This window comes from Gopherus flavomarginatus, chromosome 8, assembly GCF_025201925.1.
Source record: "Gopherus flavomarginatus isolate rGopFla2 chromosome 8, rGopFla2.mat.asm, whole genome shotgun sequence".
Taxonomy (NCBI): Eukaryota; Metazoa; Chordata; order Testudines; family Testudinidae; genus Gopherus; species Gopherus flavomarginatus.
The window spans coordinates 98766576-98786367 of record NC_066624.1 but is presented as its reverse complement, the minus strand read 5'-3'; the positions used below and the strand labels follow the sequence as shown (position 1 = coordinate 98786367).

At 42.4% G+C, this 19792-nt stretch overlaps 1 protein-coding gene across 7 annotated transcripts in view; it reads left to right on the top strand.

Annotated features, from left to right (window-relative positions):
• Positions 1-19792, top strand: part of TNIK (TRAF2 and NCK interacting kinase) — a 316611-nt gene that overhangs the window by 271875 nt on the left and 24944 nt on the right. For 6 of the 7 annotated variants that reach the window (XM_050965788.1, XM_050965792.1, XM_050965790.1 and 3 more), the window contains 4 exons: positions 3319-3482; positions 5641-5738; positions 12736-12920; positions 16715-16841. In XM_050965788.1, the coding sequence (XP_050821745.1) occupies positions 3319-3482; positions 5641-5738; positions 12736-12920; positions 16715-16841 (574 nt within the window). The remainder of the gene's footprint in view (positions 1-3318; positions 3483-5640; positions 5739-12735; positions 12921-16714; positions 16842-19792) is intronic. The other variant, XM_050965789.1, reaches the window with a different exon arrangement.

Below are 19792 nucleotides of genomic sequence, written 5' to 3'. Positions count from 1 at the left end.
CCGGGGTCGATCACGGATGCATTTCTCCTGCCGTGGACCCACCACCTCCTGTATGCCTTCCCTCCGTTCCCTCTGGTGCACAAGGTCCTGTTGAAGCTGTGCAGGGACAAAGCGCATCTGATCCTGATCGCACCTGCGTGGCCCAGACAGCACTGGTTCACCGCCTTGCTGGACCTATCTGTGGACCCCCCAATTCCCCTTCCTCTCCACCCAGACCTGATTACGCAGGTTCACGGCACGCTTCGCCACCCGGACCTACGAGCCCTGCACCTCACGGCGTGGCTCCTGCATGGCTGAACACGGTGGAGCTCAGCTGCTCCGCACCGGTCCAACATATACTCCTTAACAGCAGGAAGCCCTCCACTCGCTCAACGTACAGGGCCAAGTGGAAGCGTTTCTCTTGCTGGTGCGCTTCTCAAGGAGTGAACCCTACGCAGACCCCAATTCCCACGGTCCTGGACTACCTCTGGTACCTTAAGCAGCAGGGCCTGGCGACATCCTCCTTAAAGGTACACTTAGCGGCCATATCCGCCTTTTGGCCAGGAGAAGGTGACCGCTCCGTATCCTCCCACCCCTTAGTCGCCAGGTTTGTTAAAGGCCTGGAGCATCTCTACCCCCCCGTACGCCGCCCTGCTCATACCTGGGACCTTAACTTGGTCCTGAACAGGCTCACGCTCCCGCCATTCGAGCCACTGGCGACTTGCTCGCTCACGTACCTGTCATGGAAGACGACCTCCCTGGTGGCCATTACATCGGCCAGACGGGTCTCAGACCTGAGAGCTCTCACAGTGGACCCACCCTACACCGTCTTCCATAAGGACAAAGTGCACCTGCGACCTCACCCGGCATTCCTCCCTAAGGTTGTTTCCGCCTTCCATACCAACCAGGACATCTTCCTCCCCATCTTCTTCCCAAAGCCACACTCTTCTCGGCGAGAGCAGCAGCTGCACTCCTTAGATGTACGTAGAGCGCTTGCTTTCTACATCGAGCGAACAAAGCCATTTCAGAAGTCCCCTCAGCTGTTTGTGGCGATCGCAGAACGGATGAGAGGGCAACCAATATCCTCGCAGAGGATTTCCTCCTGGGTAACTGCATGCATTCGCGCATGCTACGACTTAGCTTGTGTCCCCTCTGGCCACCTCACGGCACATTCCACGAGAGCTCAGGCGATGTCGGCGGCCTTCCTGGCACACGTGCCTATCCAGGAGATATGCCGTGCAGCGACCTGGTCATCGGTCCACACATTCACCGCACACTATGCGCTGGTCAGACAATCAAGAGATGATGCGGCCTTCGGCGTAGCAGTTTTAAATACCGCCACATCTCGCTCCGACCCCACCGCCTAGGTAAGGCTTGGGAATCACCTAACTGGAATGCATATGAGCAATCACTCGAAGAAGAAAAGACGGTTACTTACCTTTGTAACTGTTGTTCTTCGAGATGTGTTGCTCATATCCATTCCAAACCCACCCTCCTTCCCCACTGTCAGAGTAGCCGGCAAGAAGGAACTGAAGGGTGGCCGGGTCGGCTGAGATATATATTGGGCGCCATGGTGGCGCCACTCCAGGGGGCGCCCAGCCGACCCGCCTGGGTTGCTAGGGTAAAAGTTTCTCTGACGAACGTGCACGCGGCGCGCACATACCTAACTGGAATGGATATGAGCAACACATCTCGAAGAACAACAGTTACAAAGGTAAGTAACCGTCTTTTCTGTTGCCATTTAAGAGTCAACCAACCTTGAGAAATGTTGGTTGTGTCTGTAAATCAAAACCACTTTTTTTTTATTTAAAACTCATCATGTATTCACAAGGAAGAGTGAGACAGAAGAAGAAAAATGATAAAATTGGCAACTTATGTATCAGGTTTCAGCCTCTTGCAATTTGAAATGGCTGAGATATGAGACCATGAAAATCTGGGAATGTTGATGCACAGCAAATATACTTTGCAGTCACATTGCAAATTTTAGCAGCAGAATAGATACCATGGAAAAATAGCTAATCTGCAAGCACCTACTTTTTAAAACAGAATATTTTTAACCATTTAAAATTAAATAACTTTTAAATTGCAGTTTTTGATTTTGTTTGGTTTTTGTAGTTAAGACCAGTTGGTATAAATTTTGCATAGCCCCATTGACTTCAGTGGCACTGAATGGTGATGGTATCAGGATTAGCTCTGCCATCCCTGGCTTTTCCTAGGGCAACAAAATACTAAAGCCAGTAAAAAATGTTTGTTGGGGCTGTGAGGACATCACCAATTCCAGTTTGCCTACCACAGCAAAACCCTCTATCTGGCCCTGGCTGCTGTGTCAACTGGTTGTCTTTTAGTTTCTGGAAACTACTAGTTAGTGATAGAGGGAGGAATTTGCAAAAGCACCTAAATGCCTAAAGTCAGTTGGATCTTGTCTTCACTAGGAAAAAACGGTGTGTTCTCAACTCGAGTTAGCTAATGCAAGGTAACTAACTTGAGGTAAAATTCTAGTGAAGACAAAGCAGTTGTCAGTTTTCATTCATGATAGCATGTTGAGTTAAACACCATGGGGGAGCAGAGCATTTGCCTTGATCTGCTCATTAAAAGTACAAATTGCCTTGTCTTCGTTTGGATTTTACCTCGTGTTAGTTACCACATTACCTAATTCAAGTTAAGACCACACCTTTTGTCCTAGTGCAGATGCATCATTAGTGTCTTACCAGACTAAGTCTCAGGGCTTGTCTTCACTACTGGGGTAAGTAGAGCTAAGTTACGCTACTCCAGCTACGCGAATAACGTAGCTGTAGTCGACGTAGCTTAGGTCGACTTACTGTGGTGTCTTCACTGAGCTGCGTTGAGGAGAGACACACTCTGGTCAACTTACCTTAATCTTCTCAGGGAACTGGAGTGCTGGAGTCGATCGAAGAGCGCTCTGCCATCAGTTTAGCACATCTTCACTAGATCTGCTGTATCAGCACCCGCTGCATCGATGGCAGCAGCGTTGATCTCCCAGGTAGTGAAGACAAGCCCTCACTGTCTTGCAATGGAATGTAAGCTCTTGAGTCATGTAAGCACTTTTGAAAAGTCACTTCAATGAAAATTTTACCCAGAATTCTTAGGCTCTGAAATGCACAGAATTATACAGTACTAAAGCTACCACAGTTGTTTTGTCATCTTGTATTTCATGTCACCATGGTAGATCTGATCCTCTCATGTCAACTTTGAAAGGACCTGCTGCTTTAATAACACTAACCTGTTATATAGTTTCCAACTGAATGAAGACTTTCTCCCAACTCTCCAGAACAGTTACACCATCTAACTGCAGTTTTCCTTCATTCTGATGTGCAATAGTAACCCTGACCTGAGGAGAACTGAGCCCATCATTGAGAGTCCCCTACAGAGGACCAGTAGTGGCAGCTCCTCCAGTTCCAGCACCCCCAGCTCCCAACCTAGTTCCCAGGAAGGATCCCAGCCTGGTTCCCAAGCTGGCTCCAGTGAACGTAATAGAGTTAGAGGTGAGATGACTTCTTTTTTAAACTGCTCTTTGGGCCCTGATCCTGCAGCCTTTCTCCACTCCTTTGGCAAGTCACTTAACCTCTCCCTAGATCTGATCTGATCTCGTGTGTGTGAAAAGCTGATTTTAAATAGATCCACTGAAGCTATGGAGTTGCACCTGATTTTAGACAACTGTTTTTTTCCTGAGATTAGGTTCTGCTCCTACCCTCAGTTTCTTCCCTTCTAACATGGAGATGATGCTTACTCACCTTTTCACAGTGCTTTCAGATCATCTGCTGAAAGGGGCTGTGTTTGTACAGAACTTTATTTATTTATTATCTTAGCATTTTGCAGGCAAAGTGACTACAAGTTTTGGTCCAATATTCTATATGTATATAGTTGCAAAATCCTCCTATAGAAAGAGGTAGGAATTCCGTGGCAGTGAAATATAATGAATTCCTCATTCACTTTTTTCTTCTTGAATCCAAATTCAGCTTTTTTGGGGTGTTTTACTTCATTTGTGTGCAGTGAGCATTCCAGGGCATAGAGAAGTGAATTAAGCCATTTCTTTTAAAAGTCTTTCAGAACAGAACCGTGTTTACACTGGGTTTACATTCCTGGCTGATTTGTTTCCTGGCATCTTATAGTTGTTGAACATCTTCTTCCTTTTCCCCATCTAATCGCAATAGCAGTTGCCAAAGCACATCCAGCCAGTTTATCTATATTTCTCTCACAGTGCTGGAGTATAAATCCACAGACTAAAGCACATTAAAACAAGTGCTGCACCCATGCTCTGAATTTTTTATGACTTGACTGTAAGTTTATGCAGTATTTGTGGAGCCATGTTGGTCCCAGGATATGAGAGAGACAAGGTGGGCGAGGTAATATCTTTTATTGGACGAACTTCTGTTGGTGAGAGGGACAAGCTTTCGAGCTTAGCTCTTTGGATATGAACAAGAGTTCTGGGTAAGCTCAAAAACTTGTCTCTGTCTCACCCACAGAAGTTGATCCAAGAAAAGACATTACCTCACCCACCTTGACTGTAAATTGGCATGTCTCTTGTTAAAATAATCGCTCCTCTAGGTAGTCAATAAAAGTAATTTATCAGCAGTTGTTCTATTTTTGGTTTTTAGTTAATGAGGAATTCTATGAGTAATAACCTCCTTGCTATATCAGATAACACATGATTCTAATTTATCATATGCCCAGCTCCTCTGCAGAGTGAATGTTTCTTTAATAGAAAAAGGACAAGAATGTTGAGTGTGCCATATATGGGGATTAGATTTAGTTATAAATTCTCTTGCTACACTGAGAGAGGACAATGCAATAGAGCTATATCATGGAGAGCCCGTTTCAAATAAACTGCATGGCAACAGGCTTTACAGAGTCCCGTAATACAATTACAAATTAAATAATGCGATGGCCGAGGGAGAGAGGATTTGAGCTGGTTTCAGTTAAGCGGTAGATGAGGTAGAGAGAAACAAGAAAGGATTTTCCAAACAAGAGGCAACAGATGCTGCAGGGGTGAAAACCATGGCAAGATAGTTTGGCGTGACAATGCTAGGCTACATAGAGTTATGATAAAACCATGGCTCTGGGAGGACCTTTTCTGACTTTGCCAGTGTCACTCTATGGCCTCGGGCAAGTCACCCAGGGCCAGGCTGTCCATGACCCATATGTAAGAGTACTGCAAGAGCCAGGGACCACCTCAGTTTGTGAGCTCAGGAGCACAGGTACTACTCGTTCTCTCTCGCGCGCGCTCTCCCTGCATCCCAGAAGGTACAAGTCACCACCAAAGGAGACCTGCCATGGGCTGTCTCCATTCTTTACAGGCTCACTACCACAGGACCGTGCAGCTTGCTCACTCTTTCTCTCTCTTCACCAGTGAGCGAGGTGAGATAGAAGGGGCTCTAGAAGTGCAGAGTGCTGTTTGATGTTTGATGGTTTGTTTCTTGGACAAGCAGAGGGATCAGACAGGGAGGCAGAGAACCTGTGACTGGATTATGTGTTTTTAAAACCATGGAGGATCATTTTGAACTGGATCCTGAAATGAATACGGAGCCACTGGGTTTCTCAGAGGTGCCATTGTGCAAAGGTGCACAACGTCATTCTGCATATTCTGCTGCCTGGTGAAAGTCTGTGATCTCCCACTAACAACAGTGATTTGTTTTTGCCCAGGAAATGCCAGACCTGAAGGGTCCCCTGTGCTCTCTCATGAGCTATCTAAGATGAAACAGGAGGACAGCAGGGATGTGACGCGACCAAGCCGACCTGCTGTGAGTCTTAAATTATGCCTCGGTGGCATTTGCCATGTTTTTATTAATGGCAATCATGCAGCCTTGGAACCCATAGAAAGAGGCAAACGCAGTCCTATCGCCAGTTTTAAGGCTCTAAATCTGCAATATAGCAAGAGTCCATGGGATATATTAATGCATAGAGATTGCATGTTTTACAACAGCCCCAGGCAAGAGAAGAACTTCAGCATAGCTTAATTTTACGCTTTGATGGATCGGGGCCAGGTTTTGCATATAGCACACTTTGGCATTGTGTTATCGTAGGGTGATTTCTAGACCAACATTGCAGAAGCGGTGGTGCTGCATTCAAAGGCTTGGTACCCAGCCGTTGCTAGTCACCCCAGTTTAAGAAAAAACTGGCAGTAATTTCTGTGCACTTTTATTTTATTACTTTTTTGGCAAAGGCCCATGAAAAACCCTTCCAAAGTCTCTGGTTTAATGTTATGTCTGATGTTTGTATTTTAAAACTGCAGAGTGCGCTGAACTCGATAACCAAATGGATTTCCACTGTTTCTCTCTTTTAATGTGTATTAATGTTTTGTTGATGTTGTTTTTCTTTGCACTTCACAGCGTTGCGCTAACAATTCTAATTTTATTTCTAACCTGCTTGCCCTTCCTCTGGCTTTTTCCCGTCCCGATCTGTTTCCTCTGACGCTGATTAATCTTCCCTTACTCCCAGAGCTATAAGAAAGCTATAGATGAGGTTAGTGATATATTTTCTTAGTTGGTCATGCCTTTGCAAGGTTGACTAGTTAGAGCTTAATATCAAACCATGTTTTCTTCGTGCTGACATTTAAAAAGGTGGCAATGCTAGCATGGTTCAGATTTCAGATCTGGAAGATGGTATTTAGATACAGTGAGCTAATCTAAGGGGGCGGGAGGGATTGATCTGTTAATACATTTTGCTCAGTATATTTGGCTTCACAAAATCCATTTGCAGACCACTTGCACAAAGGCCAAACCAAGAACTGCTGTACTGTGAACCTTCATGAGCAGAACAAATCACTTTATCAGTGTTCTGTGGATTTTATAGGGAATAAACTGAGACTGGAACTTTCTTACCCTGACAAGGGCTGTCTTAATGGTTTGCAGCAAAGGCCAGATTCTGCTCTGTTACACCCGATGTGACGCCTTTGGTTTCAGTGGGAAGCACAAATTTAGCTAAGAGCAGAATTTCCCGCTTTTCAAATGAAGCTATGTCCCAAAACAATCATTCTTTTTGACAGCGTGTGTCAGGGCTGATGCTCTGAGATTGCATTGCTCTGGCTGTCACATGGTAACTTTAGGGAGCTGGTTAATCGCAGGTGAAATAACTTATAATATTATGAGCCAGATTCTCAGCTGGTACAAATTGGCATTGTAGTTAGCAGAGCTGTGCTGATTTACACCAGCTAAGAATCTGACCCTATACCTTTTAAGGCCTTGAATATACTTGAGGTTTGCACTGATGAATGGCAGAACCCTAAGTGCAGACAAGGAAAGCAAAGACTTACACTACTTGAGCTTGCCCTGCTTCAGGTAAGCACAACTGATCCAAATCGCTGGTTTTCTTGCCTACGTGTGGGGTTTACACAAGCGCAGCTATACCGATTGCAGCTATACCATTGGCTGCCATTGGGTCTAATCTCAAGTATAGACAAAGTGCCAAATTAGCCCTTAAGGGGAGAAAACAGAGCCAGATTCCAGTGACTTTGCTCATGCTGAGTAGTACCTTACTCTACTGGTACCCCCACTGATTTCAGTGGGACTGTAAACAGAGCAAAGCTGCTACTCGATGTGGGTGAGGATCTCAGAGTTTCATCCTTTAATAGCAGTTCAGAGAACCTCATTTTAGAACATAAGAATGGCCATACTGGCTGAGACCAATGGTCCATCTAACCTAGTATCCTTTCTTCTCCCATGGGGAGATATTTTTGTTTTAAAAATATCAAAGTTAAAAAAAAATCAATGTTTATAATGTGAATTTGGTGGTGACGTGTTAAAACACACTTGCTAAATGGAAAACCATTTGTATTTTATTGGTAGTGTAAACTCCCCTGGGTTCATTTTAGGACCAAAAAACCTGGCACTTCTTTAGAAAACGGTTAGTAGGCATGGAGTTCAGATATTTCAGAAGTGACCGTGGAATATGGAGTCCTTTGCCCCTGAGCAATGATTTGATTCTCTCTGTCTGATTCTGAGTGATGAAGACTTTACCAAACATTGCCACAATTTGTTGGCAGCCTGAATGAAAAGAGCAAGGAGTTAATGGATGTGGATTCTGGGATATTCTCTTGCACTCCCTAGAGGAGCTCCATGCAGAATAAGATTAGAGTACATAAGTGGGCAGTATAGGTTGAAGACTGCATAGTCACTGTCCCTCCTGTGACTAATGAAATCTCATCGGCTAGGACAGTCATGGTAGCACCTTTTTTGACATACAGATGTCACTTAATGCAGTTGTAATTATGATGCCACAAAATATTTCTAGTTAATACATCAGAGCAGGAGTGAATTTATACTAAATAATGCTAATAAAAGGCCCAATCCTGCCATGTTGCTGAGCAATTCTCTTGTGAGGGCCTAAGTGTATTCAACTCTCCTTCACTTTGGTGGGAGTTGAAGGCACTCAGCACCCAGCAGGATCGGGCCCAAAGTTACGCAATGTTGTCAGGCAAATGCAGCAAATTTTCAGAGCTGGTTTCCGAGGTGGCTGCTTCTTGCCAGGTTCTGCACGTGGATTTCACTAATATAGCTGATGAGATCTGGGTTCACCTGAGCTGTGTCTATCTTCATATTTAATAACAGATTTTATGTTGGCTTCCAAACCTATCCACCACTTCACCAGTAACCACAGTGCAATTGCATTCAGATAACTGGGTTGAATCTAGAAGGCTCAAAGCTAGTGTTGGTACACTGATTGTGGCTTGGCAGTGCCAGTCTTACTGCCCATTCATATTTTTAAACACAAAAATTAAGTTATATGAATTTTACGCTTCTTACCATATGTAAATATTATTAAAACAGATTTGTACGTCTAACAATGTTGAAGTCTTAAATATGTACACAGAAAAGACTGTATTGTCAGTAGTACATTTCTGATCTAGTATTTATGATGTGTCTTACAAATATTTGAACATGCACTAACCTCTGTTGTTAACTGCACTGATAACTTGCATTTCTACGTACAGTGGTAAGTGACCCCTTTCTAAAATGATTAACTATAAAAAGTAGAAGAAATAAAAAAGAAAACAGCTAGTTAGTTCTCTTAGACTGAACAAGAGCACTGCATTTTGCTTAAGGAGAGAGCTTGCTAATGAAAACACTTCAATCAGTATCCAGATAGGGGCAACATTAATGTAAAATGAGGTCTAAATGAGCTTTGTGATTCTGGAAACTGAACTGACCTGTTTCCAGAAAATATTAAATCTAAAGAACTCTTTGCAATTAAGAGCAATTTAACTGCCCTGATAGTGCTATCTCAGATGTTATGCCACCTTCAGTAATAACATTTCAAACATGTATTTGGTGCTAAGAGCACTTCCTTTCTAGTTGTTGAATGGGGTGAGGGAGAGGGATTGGTCCAAGACTGAGGCAATGAATCAGTAAAACCTTATAAAGTGATTATCTAGAGAAAATGAGAGCATCAAAGAATTAACCACCCCACGGCAGAGCCTAAACTGGAAAATATTGATTATCTCATGGTATTGTCTGACACTGAGAGTATTATTGCTACTGCAATTTCAAAATTGGATATTAAAAACTAATTAAGCTGGTATTAAACAATACTTGTTAACTATCTGTTGATGATGGCTATGGCAGACTGATAATATATTTATGTGAATCAACTCTTTGTGTCTGGCTGAAGGATTTTAACACTCCCAGACTTTTCTAACATTGAGCGATGTTACATGCTTGTTTTCTAAGCACTAGGTTCTGCCACTATTACTTGAGGTTGTACCTTACCCTGGGAGCAATCTGATTAATTTAATAATAGAATAAGTTACTGTTCAGTGTCTTCAAGGATGGTCGGATGGCCCTAAGAAATCAGAGTTCTGTGCTCAGATTTAAATCTCTTGGTTGCTGCAGTTTGTGGGCAGAGACAATGTGGATGCAATTTAATATGCACAGTTACCTTTGCTTGGAAATTGCAGGTATGAAAATAGAGGCCAGTTTTTATCTGGTCTCTTGATACTTGGAAATAATTGGTGCTAGTCCTATATGGTAGGGAGAATTACAACTTTAAAAGAGGTGCTGTGTTGCAGTTTTCTTTTATACTGATGTAAAAATATTGGGGAAATCTAACCAGTTCGATGAAAAGTGATTATTAAATGAGTAGGTTTTTGACTATAGACTGAAAACGTCTTTAGATAGTTCAAATCTTCATCTACTCTTATTTCATCAGTTTAGGAAAACCAAACAAGTAAGCCATAGAAGCTGTTTGTTTAATTAGTCATCATGATTATGGATTTGACTATATTTCAGTCACCACTTAAATACCATATTCTCTCTTTAGTCATAATAAAGATCCTTTCTTAAGGAACAGGCAACATTTTGTTTTTGTGAGAAATGTAGCATATCTGAAGCAGTGTTGCCTAATGGATAGAACATTAGACTGGAATTCAGGAGACCTTGGTTCTATTCCCAACTCTGCCACTAGCCTGCTGGGTGACCTTGGGCAAGTCACTTTCCCTCTCTGTGCCTCAGTTTTCCTATCTTTAAAATGGGGATAATGACGCATCTCCTTTGTAAAAGTGCGTGGAGATGTATACATGAGAAAGCACTATAGACAAGCAAGGTATTATTTCCTGTAAAACAGAACCTGAATTTTCATTTTATTTTACTTTATTGGTATTTATGGGACCTGGACAAAGCCCACTGAACTCGGTGAATCTTTTCATTGACTTTAATGGGCTTAGAATCTGGCCCTCTATTTTCAGTTATGAACCCCTAACCATGCTCTTTAATATGGAATATGTTCTTATCTATTTCTCAAAGCGTGGATGAGATGATGTATGTCAATAATACACTGACCTAAAAAATGATTCTCACGTTTCTTCTGTGGCCATGTTGCATGTGCTTAATGATGGCGAGGCACAGAAAATTGTGAGAGGAAAAAGCCCTTCGCAGAAGTGGATGTTTTACTGCCGCAGAAACCAGAAGTGTATCTATAGGAACTGCCAAAATCTAAACTTGGTTACACTGACCTCAAATGAATTTGGTATCGTTGCATGGGAGTAAATCAAAGGGGTTATAGCTGCTAGTCAACAGGCTGTAAGTGGGAGCACCATGTAGGGATGTCCCCATATTAAGTCATTGCACTGAGATAAAGATTACTGAGATAAAACCATGATATTAACAAAAATCGCCTCTGAAGTGTGAAACAGTCATGCTGGGTTTTTTTTACCCTTCAAATGATTGATAGTTTCTGATGGTTTCTCATTGCAACAGGCACCAGTTAAGTCTGACTTTAGGGCAAATTTAAATGTCAATAAAGCATTTTAGTTGATCTGTGTGGAATTGGGGATGAATGATTACTTATTTCACTTAATGCTGTGAGGGCTTCATTTTGAGTTTCTAATCCAAATAATGCCCAAAGAGTTTATTAAGTCCTTAAGCCAGGAATAACAAACAACTAAAGTAAAATTTGCTCTGCAAAATATTACAGTTTCTCTGTTAAAAAATAAGTTAAGTTTTCAGTCTCAATTATACATGTTTTTCGTATTTTTTTCCTCTGCTGCCAAGGGGTAAATTTTAAGACCTCTCTGTACAATTTTAATTAATATTGTTATCCTAGTCACTCTGCTGGAACAGTATACTGGAAATTTGTGGAATGCAGTAGAGAGAGAATATGGCCATAAGAAAATTGTGGAATTTAGTATTTTTCAATGAGTTTCTTTCTCCCTAATCCTTTATCTCTGACCGAATGCATTGATGGCTACATCGGTCACTAATATAGGGAGAAATGGTAAGACTGACAATTGCAATGCGTTGTTTGTCATGTGCATGCTTTGTGCAATAGAGTACTCTAACCCATTCTAATTAGAGCTCTCATACTTTTTTTTTTGCCCTACTGCTTCCCCCTGCATTGCTATAAAAGCATGTAAGATAATAAAAAGTCTATTTTCTACACGGTGCCTGCAATGTCCCTTGTACTTAAGTAACTGTCTATTTTATATAACTGTCAGGTCTAAGGTTTCATCAAAGTCATGGTAAACTGAAAAATGACTCTTTTATTTATTTTATTTTTTTATGACTTCTACTTCTTTTTCATCTTTTCCTTAATTTTCAGGCTAGGAGGTATAGTATTGCATAAAGAGTTTAAGCTATTTCTGCCGAGGGCTTTTTTTTTAATTGTTGTGGTTGACTCAGAGCCATGACTCAAAAACTTCATCAAACTTGGTGTTGCAGTGAGCTGAGCAGTTTGACTCTGATGCCGTGTCACTGCTTCCTGGCAACTTCCTGCCAGCTCAGACTGATAATTGAGCCTTGGGGATTGCACCATTCTGTCGGAAATGTGGCCATTGCTTTCTTTCCAATGAGATTTATAACAGAGCAAATACCATTATGATGTGTCTTTGAGAGGCTCAGAAGAAGACAGGTTTGGAGAATTTCTCCTGCAACACTCTCCCTTTGAAATAACATTGTTTTCCAGTTTACTATGATGGTGACTGAACATCACCTTTTCAACAAATATAATTTTGACGTGTATATACATATGTGTTTATATATGTACACACACACACATATATACATACAAACATATTAAAAAATAGGTTGGCTATTGATTTTCAACAAGCATAAAGTCAGTTTCATTTTGTTTAAAAAATGCTACACGTTACAAACATTGTTTTATGTTTGTTTGATGTTTGTAATAATTCTGTTACGCTATTTCGTGTTGCTCGTGCTGTAGCCTTGGCTTTCAAAGAGATATGTGAGACACTTTTCTTGCTTTAAATACAATTCACGTTGGCTTTTAATTTTTTTTGCCTCCCCTTAGGACCTGACTGCGTTAGCCAAAGAGTTGAGGGAACTGCGTATCGAAGAGACCAATCGCCCTCTGAAAAAGGTGACTGACTACTCTTCCTCCAGTGAGGAATCAGAAAGCAGTGAAGAGGAAGAGGAGGATGGTGAAAGTGAAACACACGATGGGACAGTGGCTGTCAGTGACATCCCAAGACTTATGTAAGAGACCAATTATTTAAGGGCAAGGCTGTGAAATTGCAAAATGTTTTTCTCCTCAGGAAATCATAATTTTACCTTGATGCACAACAGTTCCCAAACTGGTCTATGGGCCACTGACAGTCCACTGGCCCCTGCTGGTAGTCTTTGGAGAGTTGGCAGGTCACATGGGCTAGCTCCTCCTTCTTGCTGCCATGTGCTTCACTGTCTAGGCTCTTCACCAAGAATTTTAAGTTAAAAATACATCAATGCTTCATTGATTTTACTTTTCGTGTAGGCAATTGCAGTCATTATAATTGCCACAGTGCAGTCGTGAATGGGAAGAGAGAGGACCATAGGACACTCTCTGCTAAGATGCGGTCTGCATTGTGGAAGAGTTTGAGAACCATGTAATATTGCACTGACCTTCCTATTCCTATTGCTTCTGGTGTGGTGGTGCCAGTATTCCATCTTTCTGAGTTCAGTGAGTGGTCCGGGAGCACACTCACAACTTTGGATGATTCATTGACTCTGAAAATCAGTATTTCATAAGCCCAATTGGAAAGTTATTTACTGGGAGAGATCAAATTCTCAGCATTGCACTTAAATTAATGGGCCTGATCCTACTCCCATTGAACTCAGCAGCAGAACTCCCACTGAGTTCAGTGAAAGCCAGATCAGGCCTACTGTAGTTGCTATAGTAACAGTACATGCTTGTCATCTTCCAAAACCACAACAGAACAATGCTTGAGGGCCCCCTGTGAGGCCTGGCACTCCCTCAGTTCTCATTCTATCTTTATCAGCTGTTCTGTGGCCCTGATCATAGTATCTGAGCCCCAACAATTTATGAATTTATCTGCACAATCGCCTCTGAGGTAGCCAATTATTTTGAACCCTGTTTAACAAATGGGGATTTGAGGCACAGAAAGAGGAAGGGCCACATCTTCAGCTAGCATAAATTGACTTCAGTGGAGCTATGCTGATTTCAACTACCCAAGGATCTGGCCTTCAGTGATCAGTCCAAGGTCACACAAGAATCCTGTGGTGGAGCCAGGATTAGACCACAGCTCTCCTGGGACCCAGTTCACTGCCTTAACCATAGACCATCACTGGCATGGAAAGAATGAAATAAACAGGGGGAGTTACAGACTTAAAATCCATGTACTACAGCATTATGGTTGTGATCCCTTTGCAAGTCACTTGTTGTACTTGGGTATTGCAGTGTTATGAGATTAGCTCAGGATGTTCCCTGTAGCTCCAAACGGTATGTCCTCACTACAGAGTTAATGCAAGTGGTCAGGACCCAGATTAGTCTAACCCAGGTATGAGTAGCCACACTGCAAAGCCACACTTGAGTTACTGTGTCTTCACTCAGGCTGTGTGTGTTGCCAGGACTTCTGGGGGTGTATATCGTGGTTTATGTGCTGCTGTAAGATGAGCCACTCTGATTCTTTCCCAATGAATTGTGGGAAAACTTGTTTCCCCTGGGCATACGGGATGAGAGGAGGAATTGTGGGAAGGTATTAGAGACTATCAGCACTTAAGTGATTTAACCTATATCCGTAATGGGTGAGTTACCAGCCCAAGTGAAAGTATCACCCAAACTCTAACCCACAACTCAACCAGGCTTACAGCACTGCCAAACTTGGGAGGGAGGTTAGGGGCGACACCTGAATAGGAGCATGAGTTAACTGCAGGGAAGATGTTCCCACAGTGATTGCAATATACATGACAGGGCAAATTACAGATAAAGCATCAAATTCACAGGTGGGATAACTCCATTTGCACCTGCTGATACCAGTTGTGAATGTGATTCAGAGTCTAAACATCATGACCACATGTGCCAATAAACATTCGGGCACACTTACAGTGCTTGGACACAAACGGGTACACACACACGACATAAGCAATGTTCTGTGGACAAAAGGTGGGACTTTGCACGTGCATTGGTGCATGCACGTTTTTATGGGTGCTGCCCAAAGTGGCCTGTTTGTCAATAGTAGCCATTGAGAAGGAGGTGTGCACCTGAATAATGCATTTAAAAATAGACTGCTTTGTGTTGATTGAAAACACCCAATGAAAGCATTCTCAATGCAGGACTTATCAACAACTTCAAAACAGCTGTTGACATGTTATTTAATATAGATAGACCTGGTTAATCCTTGCTTGGTTTGCCGTTGACCTCTGAGTTCAGTTGAATTTTTGTGTGGCCCCACTATATCAGTAAGAATTGACAGCACTCAGCACCATGCAGGATCAAGCCATGAGCACTCCAGGACTGAATGTGATGATGAATGAAATGCAACCTCTGGTTTAACATATCTGTACTTACTCAGCACCGCGACAAACTAAGTCCAACCTCTCTAATTCTAATGCATACCATGAGGGAAATGGTATGTGTTAAATATGTATTAAAACACATCTTAAACGATCATGCTTTGTTTATAATATATCTATAAGACCTTGTCACTCTATTTATAGCATACTTCCCTTTTTTTGTTTTGATGATACCAGGAGAACACTACTTGTGGCTTGCAGGGTTTGGTGCTGTCCAATCAAGTCATGAGAGCACTTTGTAATACCATAAAGATATAGGCAGGGGGAGCCCTTTATATATATATATGCACACTACAGTATGTTATGTGGGGACCAGCTTAAAGCATGAATGCAATATACTCCTATTTCACACAATAGGTAAGGCACCTTATGCCAGTGGAGGATCAGGCATGGTGGAGCTCTGCTCCACCACACTGTCTCTAGAATATCCCTGACATGCCCTCTCTGCTTCCACCTCTACATAGGGCAAATTCTTCACTGGCTATCTCTGGCCACTTTACGCCAATTGCATGATGCAAAGTGGCTTTAACAGACTAGAGAATCCACCCTCTGTCTCTTGCCCTTTTACTTGTATTTGTGAAAACTGAATGATTTTCTCTGTGGAGATAGCATTTATACTGCTTGGTCATAAAACTCTTTGTATTAGCCTCCAAGTAGATGGTTAGACTTTCTTTGCTCTTACAATCAGGTGCACGTGCATACAGGAATAGAATGAGCAAGATTACAATAGTCAAGACATGAATGACACCCTATAAAGAGAAAGCAGTGAAAATTCACCACAACCTGATCCTTACTCGTAGTGCCAAAATAGTAATAAGATTGTCTACACTGCATACTAAGCCTGGGCTCTGACTCAGATTTGAGCCTAAGTTCTCATTCTGTTCACAGAAAATCAGTCTCACCCAGATCAGCAAATGCTCAAGACCTGAGTCCTAGGACCCGGCTAGGGGGATGAGTCAGAGTCCGAGTCCCACCTTGACTCAAGTGCAAGCCTGGTCATTTACAATGTGGATGTAGGTCAAGCTGCAACCCTGAGTCAGAAGGGCTTTATAGTGCAGTATGCACATGTTAGCATGGCTGTGAGATCTGGGTCCAGCAATCATAAACTCAGGTTTACCATGCAGTGTGGATGCTCAAGCACTGGCTTGGAAACACTGAGTCCACAAGCCCAGGTCTCACAGGGTATGTCTACAGTGGAATAAAAGACCCCCAGAATTGTTGTGGCTGGCACAGGTCAGCTGGCTTGGGCTTGTGGGATTTGGGCGGCAGGGCTAAAAATTACTGTGTTGACATTTGCGGTTGGGGACCCTCCCCGCTCATGGGGTCCCAGGGCTTAGTGTGCCGTGTAGACATACCCTTAGGTCCTTTGTGGTACACCCAGTCACATTCTATCTTGAAATGAGATGCAGAAGAATTAATACATTTTTCTTCATTAATAACAGAAATTTGCAACACTAATGTTTTTTCCATTTTACCACTAGACCAACAGGAGTTCCTGGAAGCAATGAGCCATACAACCTAGGAATGGTGGCATCCCATGGTCTAGAAACATCCAATGCAGATACATTTAGCAGTATTTCAAGGGAAGGGACTTTAATGGTAAGGGAGGTAAGTCAGAGATAAGAGTTTCTATGGAACATTTTCAGGAGGTTTTGTCTTCGTAAGCATGAAAAATAATTATACTGTATATTCTAAACAGAAAATGATTGATTAAATTGTGCTCATTAATGGCTCAGTAATATAATTATATTGTATAAACAAATATGACAAACAAATGATTCTCACAATGACAAACAGCAGTGAATAGTAATACTAGAAGAATGGGATGGGATTTGCTCTAATTTACTCTGCTGTAAAACCAGAGGAAATCCAAGCCAGAAGGGTTGCTCTCAATTTACACCATTGTTGGAGATTGGAATCTGGCCCAAAGTTTCCCTTTCTCTTCACCATTTTTCAACCCCTCCCCACCTCCACTTAGCCATCTGCCAAAGACATTCAATTGATTTAGTGTAATTATAACTTCTTATCTGAGCACTCTAATTGCAATATCTTGGCTCCTGTACAAGAAGGACCAAAAAACCTAGAACATAATGTCAATAATTGCATTTATGAAGATGATGGAATGCAAAGGGGAGAAGTCTCCTGGCTGGACATCAGGCATGTCTCCAAAGGTCACAATAAACTTGACTTCTGGTTTTAAGGAATTGCTGAAGTAAAGCTGTGGTCATCCCACAGAATATTTTGGGTACATTTTTGGCCTTTCCAGTTTGAAATCTTGGTCCACCACATTCATCAAATCTCCCCAGTTCATTTCTATTTGGCTTCTATTCCACCATTCTTGATCCTCATGTGGGTATCCTGATGAGGAGTGCAGTATGTAAACAAGGATGATTTAGAGAGAGACTACTTTGATTTCAACTGCATTGTGATAAAAGAGCAAGACTGAGGAAGGCACATTAAAAAAAATTGCACGTGGAGAAGCCTCAGATTCTTTTTCTGTTGTGGTTCTTTATCATGCTGCAGATTTTCCTGAAACAGGCAGGTGATATTTTCCTGAAAAGCCCCACTCTGTTGGCAGGTATTGATCTTGTTGGGGGAGGGATTTGGCTGAGTCAGTGCAGCCAGTGACTCCTCACCCTGCCTGAACATAAAGAAGTTGAGAATAGCTGCCTAGAAGGAAAGGATCTAGGATGTGGGGTGGGCAGTCCTGAGGGAAGAACCTTAGGAGCTGCCAACCCTGTGGAGTAGGTTTGAGCTGGTCTGTGATATCTGATTGTTTAGAAATAAAGCCAAACCCCAGGAGGGATGAGAGTTTGGACTTTACATAGTGTGGGAGGTCTTTGGTTTTATAGTAGATAAAAAAGGTGCCTACTCACAGTCCCCAGTGTTCTTAGAGCAGAATGATGATTTATTACTATATCAATTCTTTTTTCCTTTGGGGAAAAATAAATCTTTCCAAGGGCTAGCCTAGGTGACCTATGAACAGGCACTTGCCCTCCAGCAGTAGATAATGTAGCTGTTTGCCCTTGTCAAAATATTACTCCAGGCCATGGCAGGGATGGGGAGAGGAGGGCAGCGCGGTGGTCCCAAACTCTCCACCAGCCAAACACATGCCAGCTGGAAGTAGCCATTTGCAGGAAGAATATACAAAGAAAGGTGAGAGAGCTATTTGCTCTCCTTTCAAAATAGCCAAAGACTTCTCACTGGGACCCAAAGCGAGGGTGAGAAATCCCATGCAACTCCAGAAGAAAGAAAGGAGACAGCAGAAAAAGCCTCACAACTTGAACTTTGTCCTGCCGCAGAATCAGAAATGGATTCAATGCAAAATGAGCACATCGTATAAACCCCATCTAATCCATTGCTTCCCCTCAGCCTGGTTTGTACAGAGATTCTTGAAGCATAGTGATGCCAGTGAAGTTAATTAAATTCAATACAAGTACAAGCCACAACTATGATTGACCAGCCGCTTTTGAAATGCTAGTATTAAGCATTGCTAGTGTAAAACTTGCTCTGTGCAAACAATACCAAATGAGAGCACTGGTGTCAGATAAGGACTTTAAAACTAAAAGGCAGCTGAAAAATCAAACTGATAATAGAAAATATAGTGTCATATACAAATCTTCTGTTGTTCTCTTAGGACCTTATCCAAAGCCCAATGAAGTCAATGGAAAGACTCTTGTTGACTTGTATGATCAGGGCTTTTCTGCCCTCTTCCATGCACAAGAACAGTGCCCAGCTTTACGGTGAAAGGTGTTCAGTAATCAAAGGACATGTCCTTTAGCCCATAAGCTAACTGTTTATGCTAAACGATCTGTTCGATCTTGTATTTAGCTGTGACATTGTTAGGTTTTTTCCCAGACCTGAAGATGAGCTCTGCATAGCTTGAAAGCTTGTCTCTCTCACCAGCAGAAGTTGGTCCAATTAAAGATATTACCTCACCCACCTTGTCTCTCTAATATCCTGGGACAAACAACGCTGCATAAAGCAAATGGTTATCACACTTAGCAGCAGCACTTGTTACCCTAGTCAGATTATGTTTTGAGGGGTCTTTGCAAACACTTCAGATGGCCACATCTCCTTAGCTACAGAAATTGATAGGCTGCAGATGTGATTACTAATAAAAATAGCAATGAGGGAGCACTTCCATAACAAGACCTGTCTGCATGGGAAAAACACATGCTAGAGAGGGTGGTTGCTTGTTTGAAAGAAACAGGGCCCTTGTCTGCAAAGATGTCTAATATAGACAGTTACTTGGCAGACTCAGTTATGTCATGGAGAAATGGAGACTGACCTTGAATTCTAAACATTGATGAGCCCCACAGCAGTTTCAGGTAAATCATTTCTTCCTTCCTCTGTCTTTGGTACTTGACTAACCTGAGAATTTGGCAGCTGCAAGGATCAGGGCTATGTCATCTGTGGCTGCATACCACAACTCCTGATATTAGTAGCAGTCAGTTGGAATTGTAGTGCCCTGTCTGTGAGTTCTGCTAGACTCCTGATTCTCCAAACAGGTATCACACATGACTTGTGCAGTCTAGAGAGAAGATATGCTTTGTTGG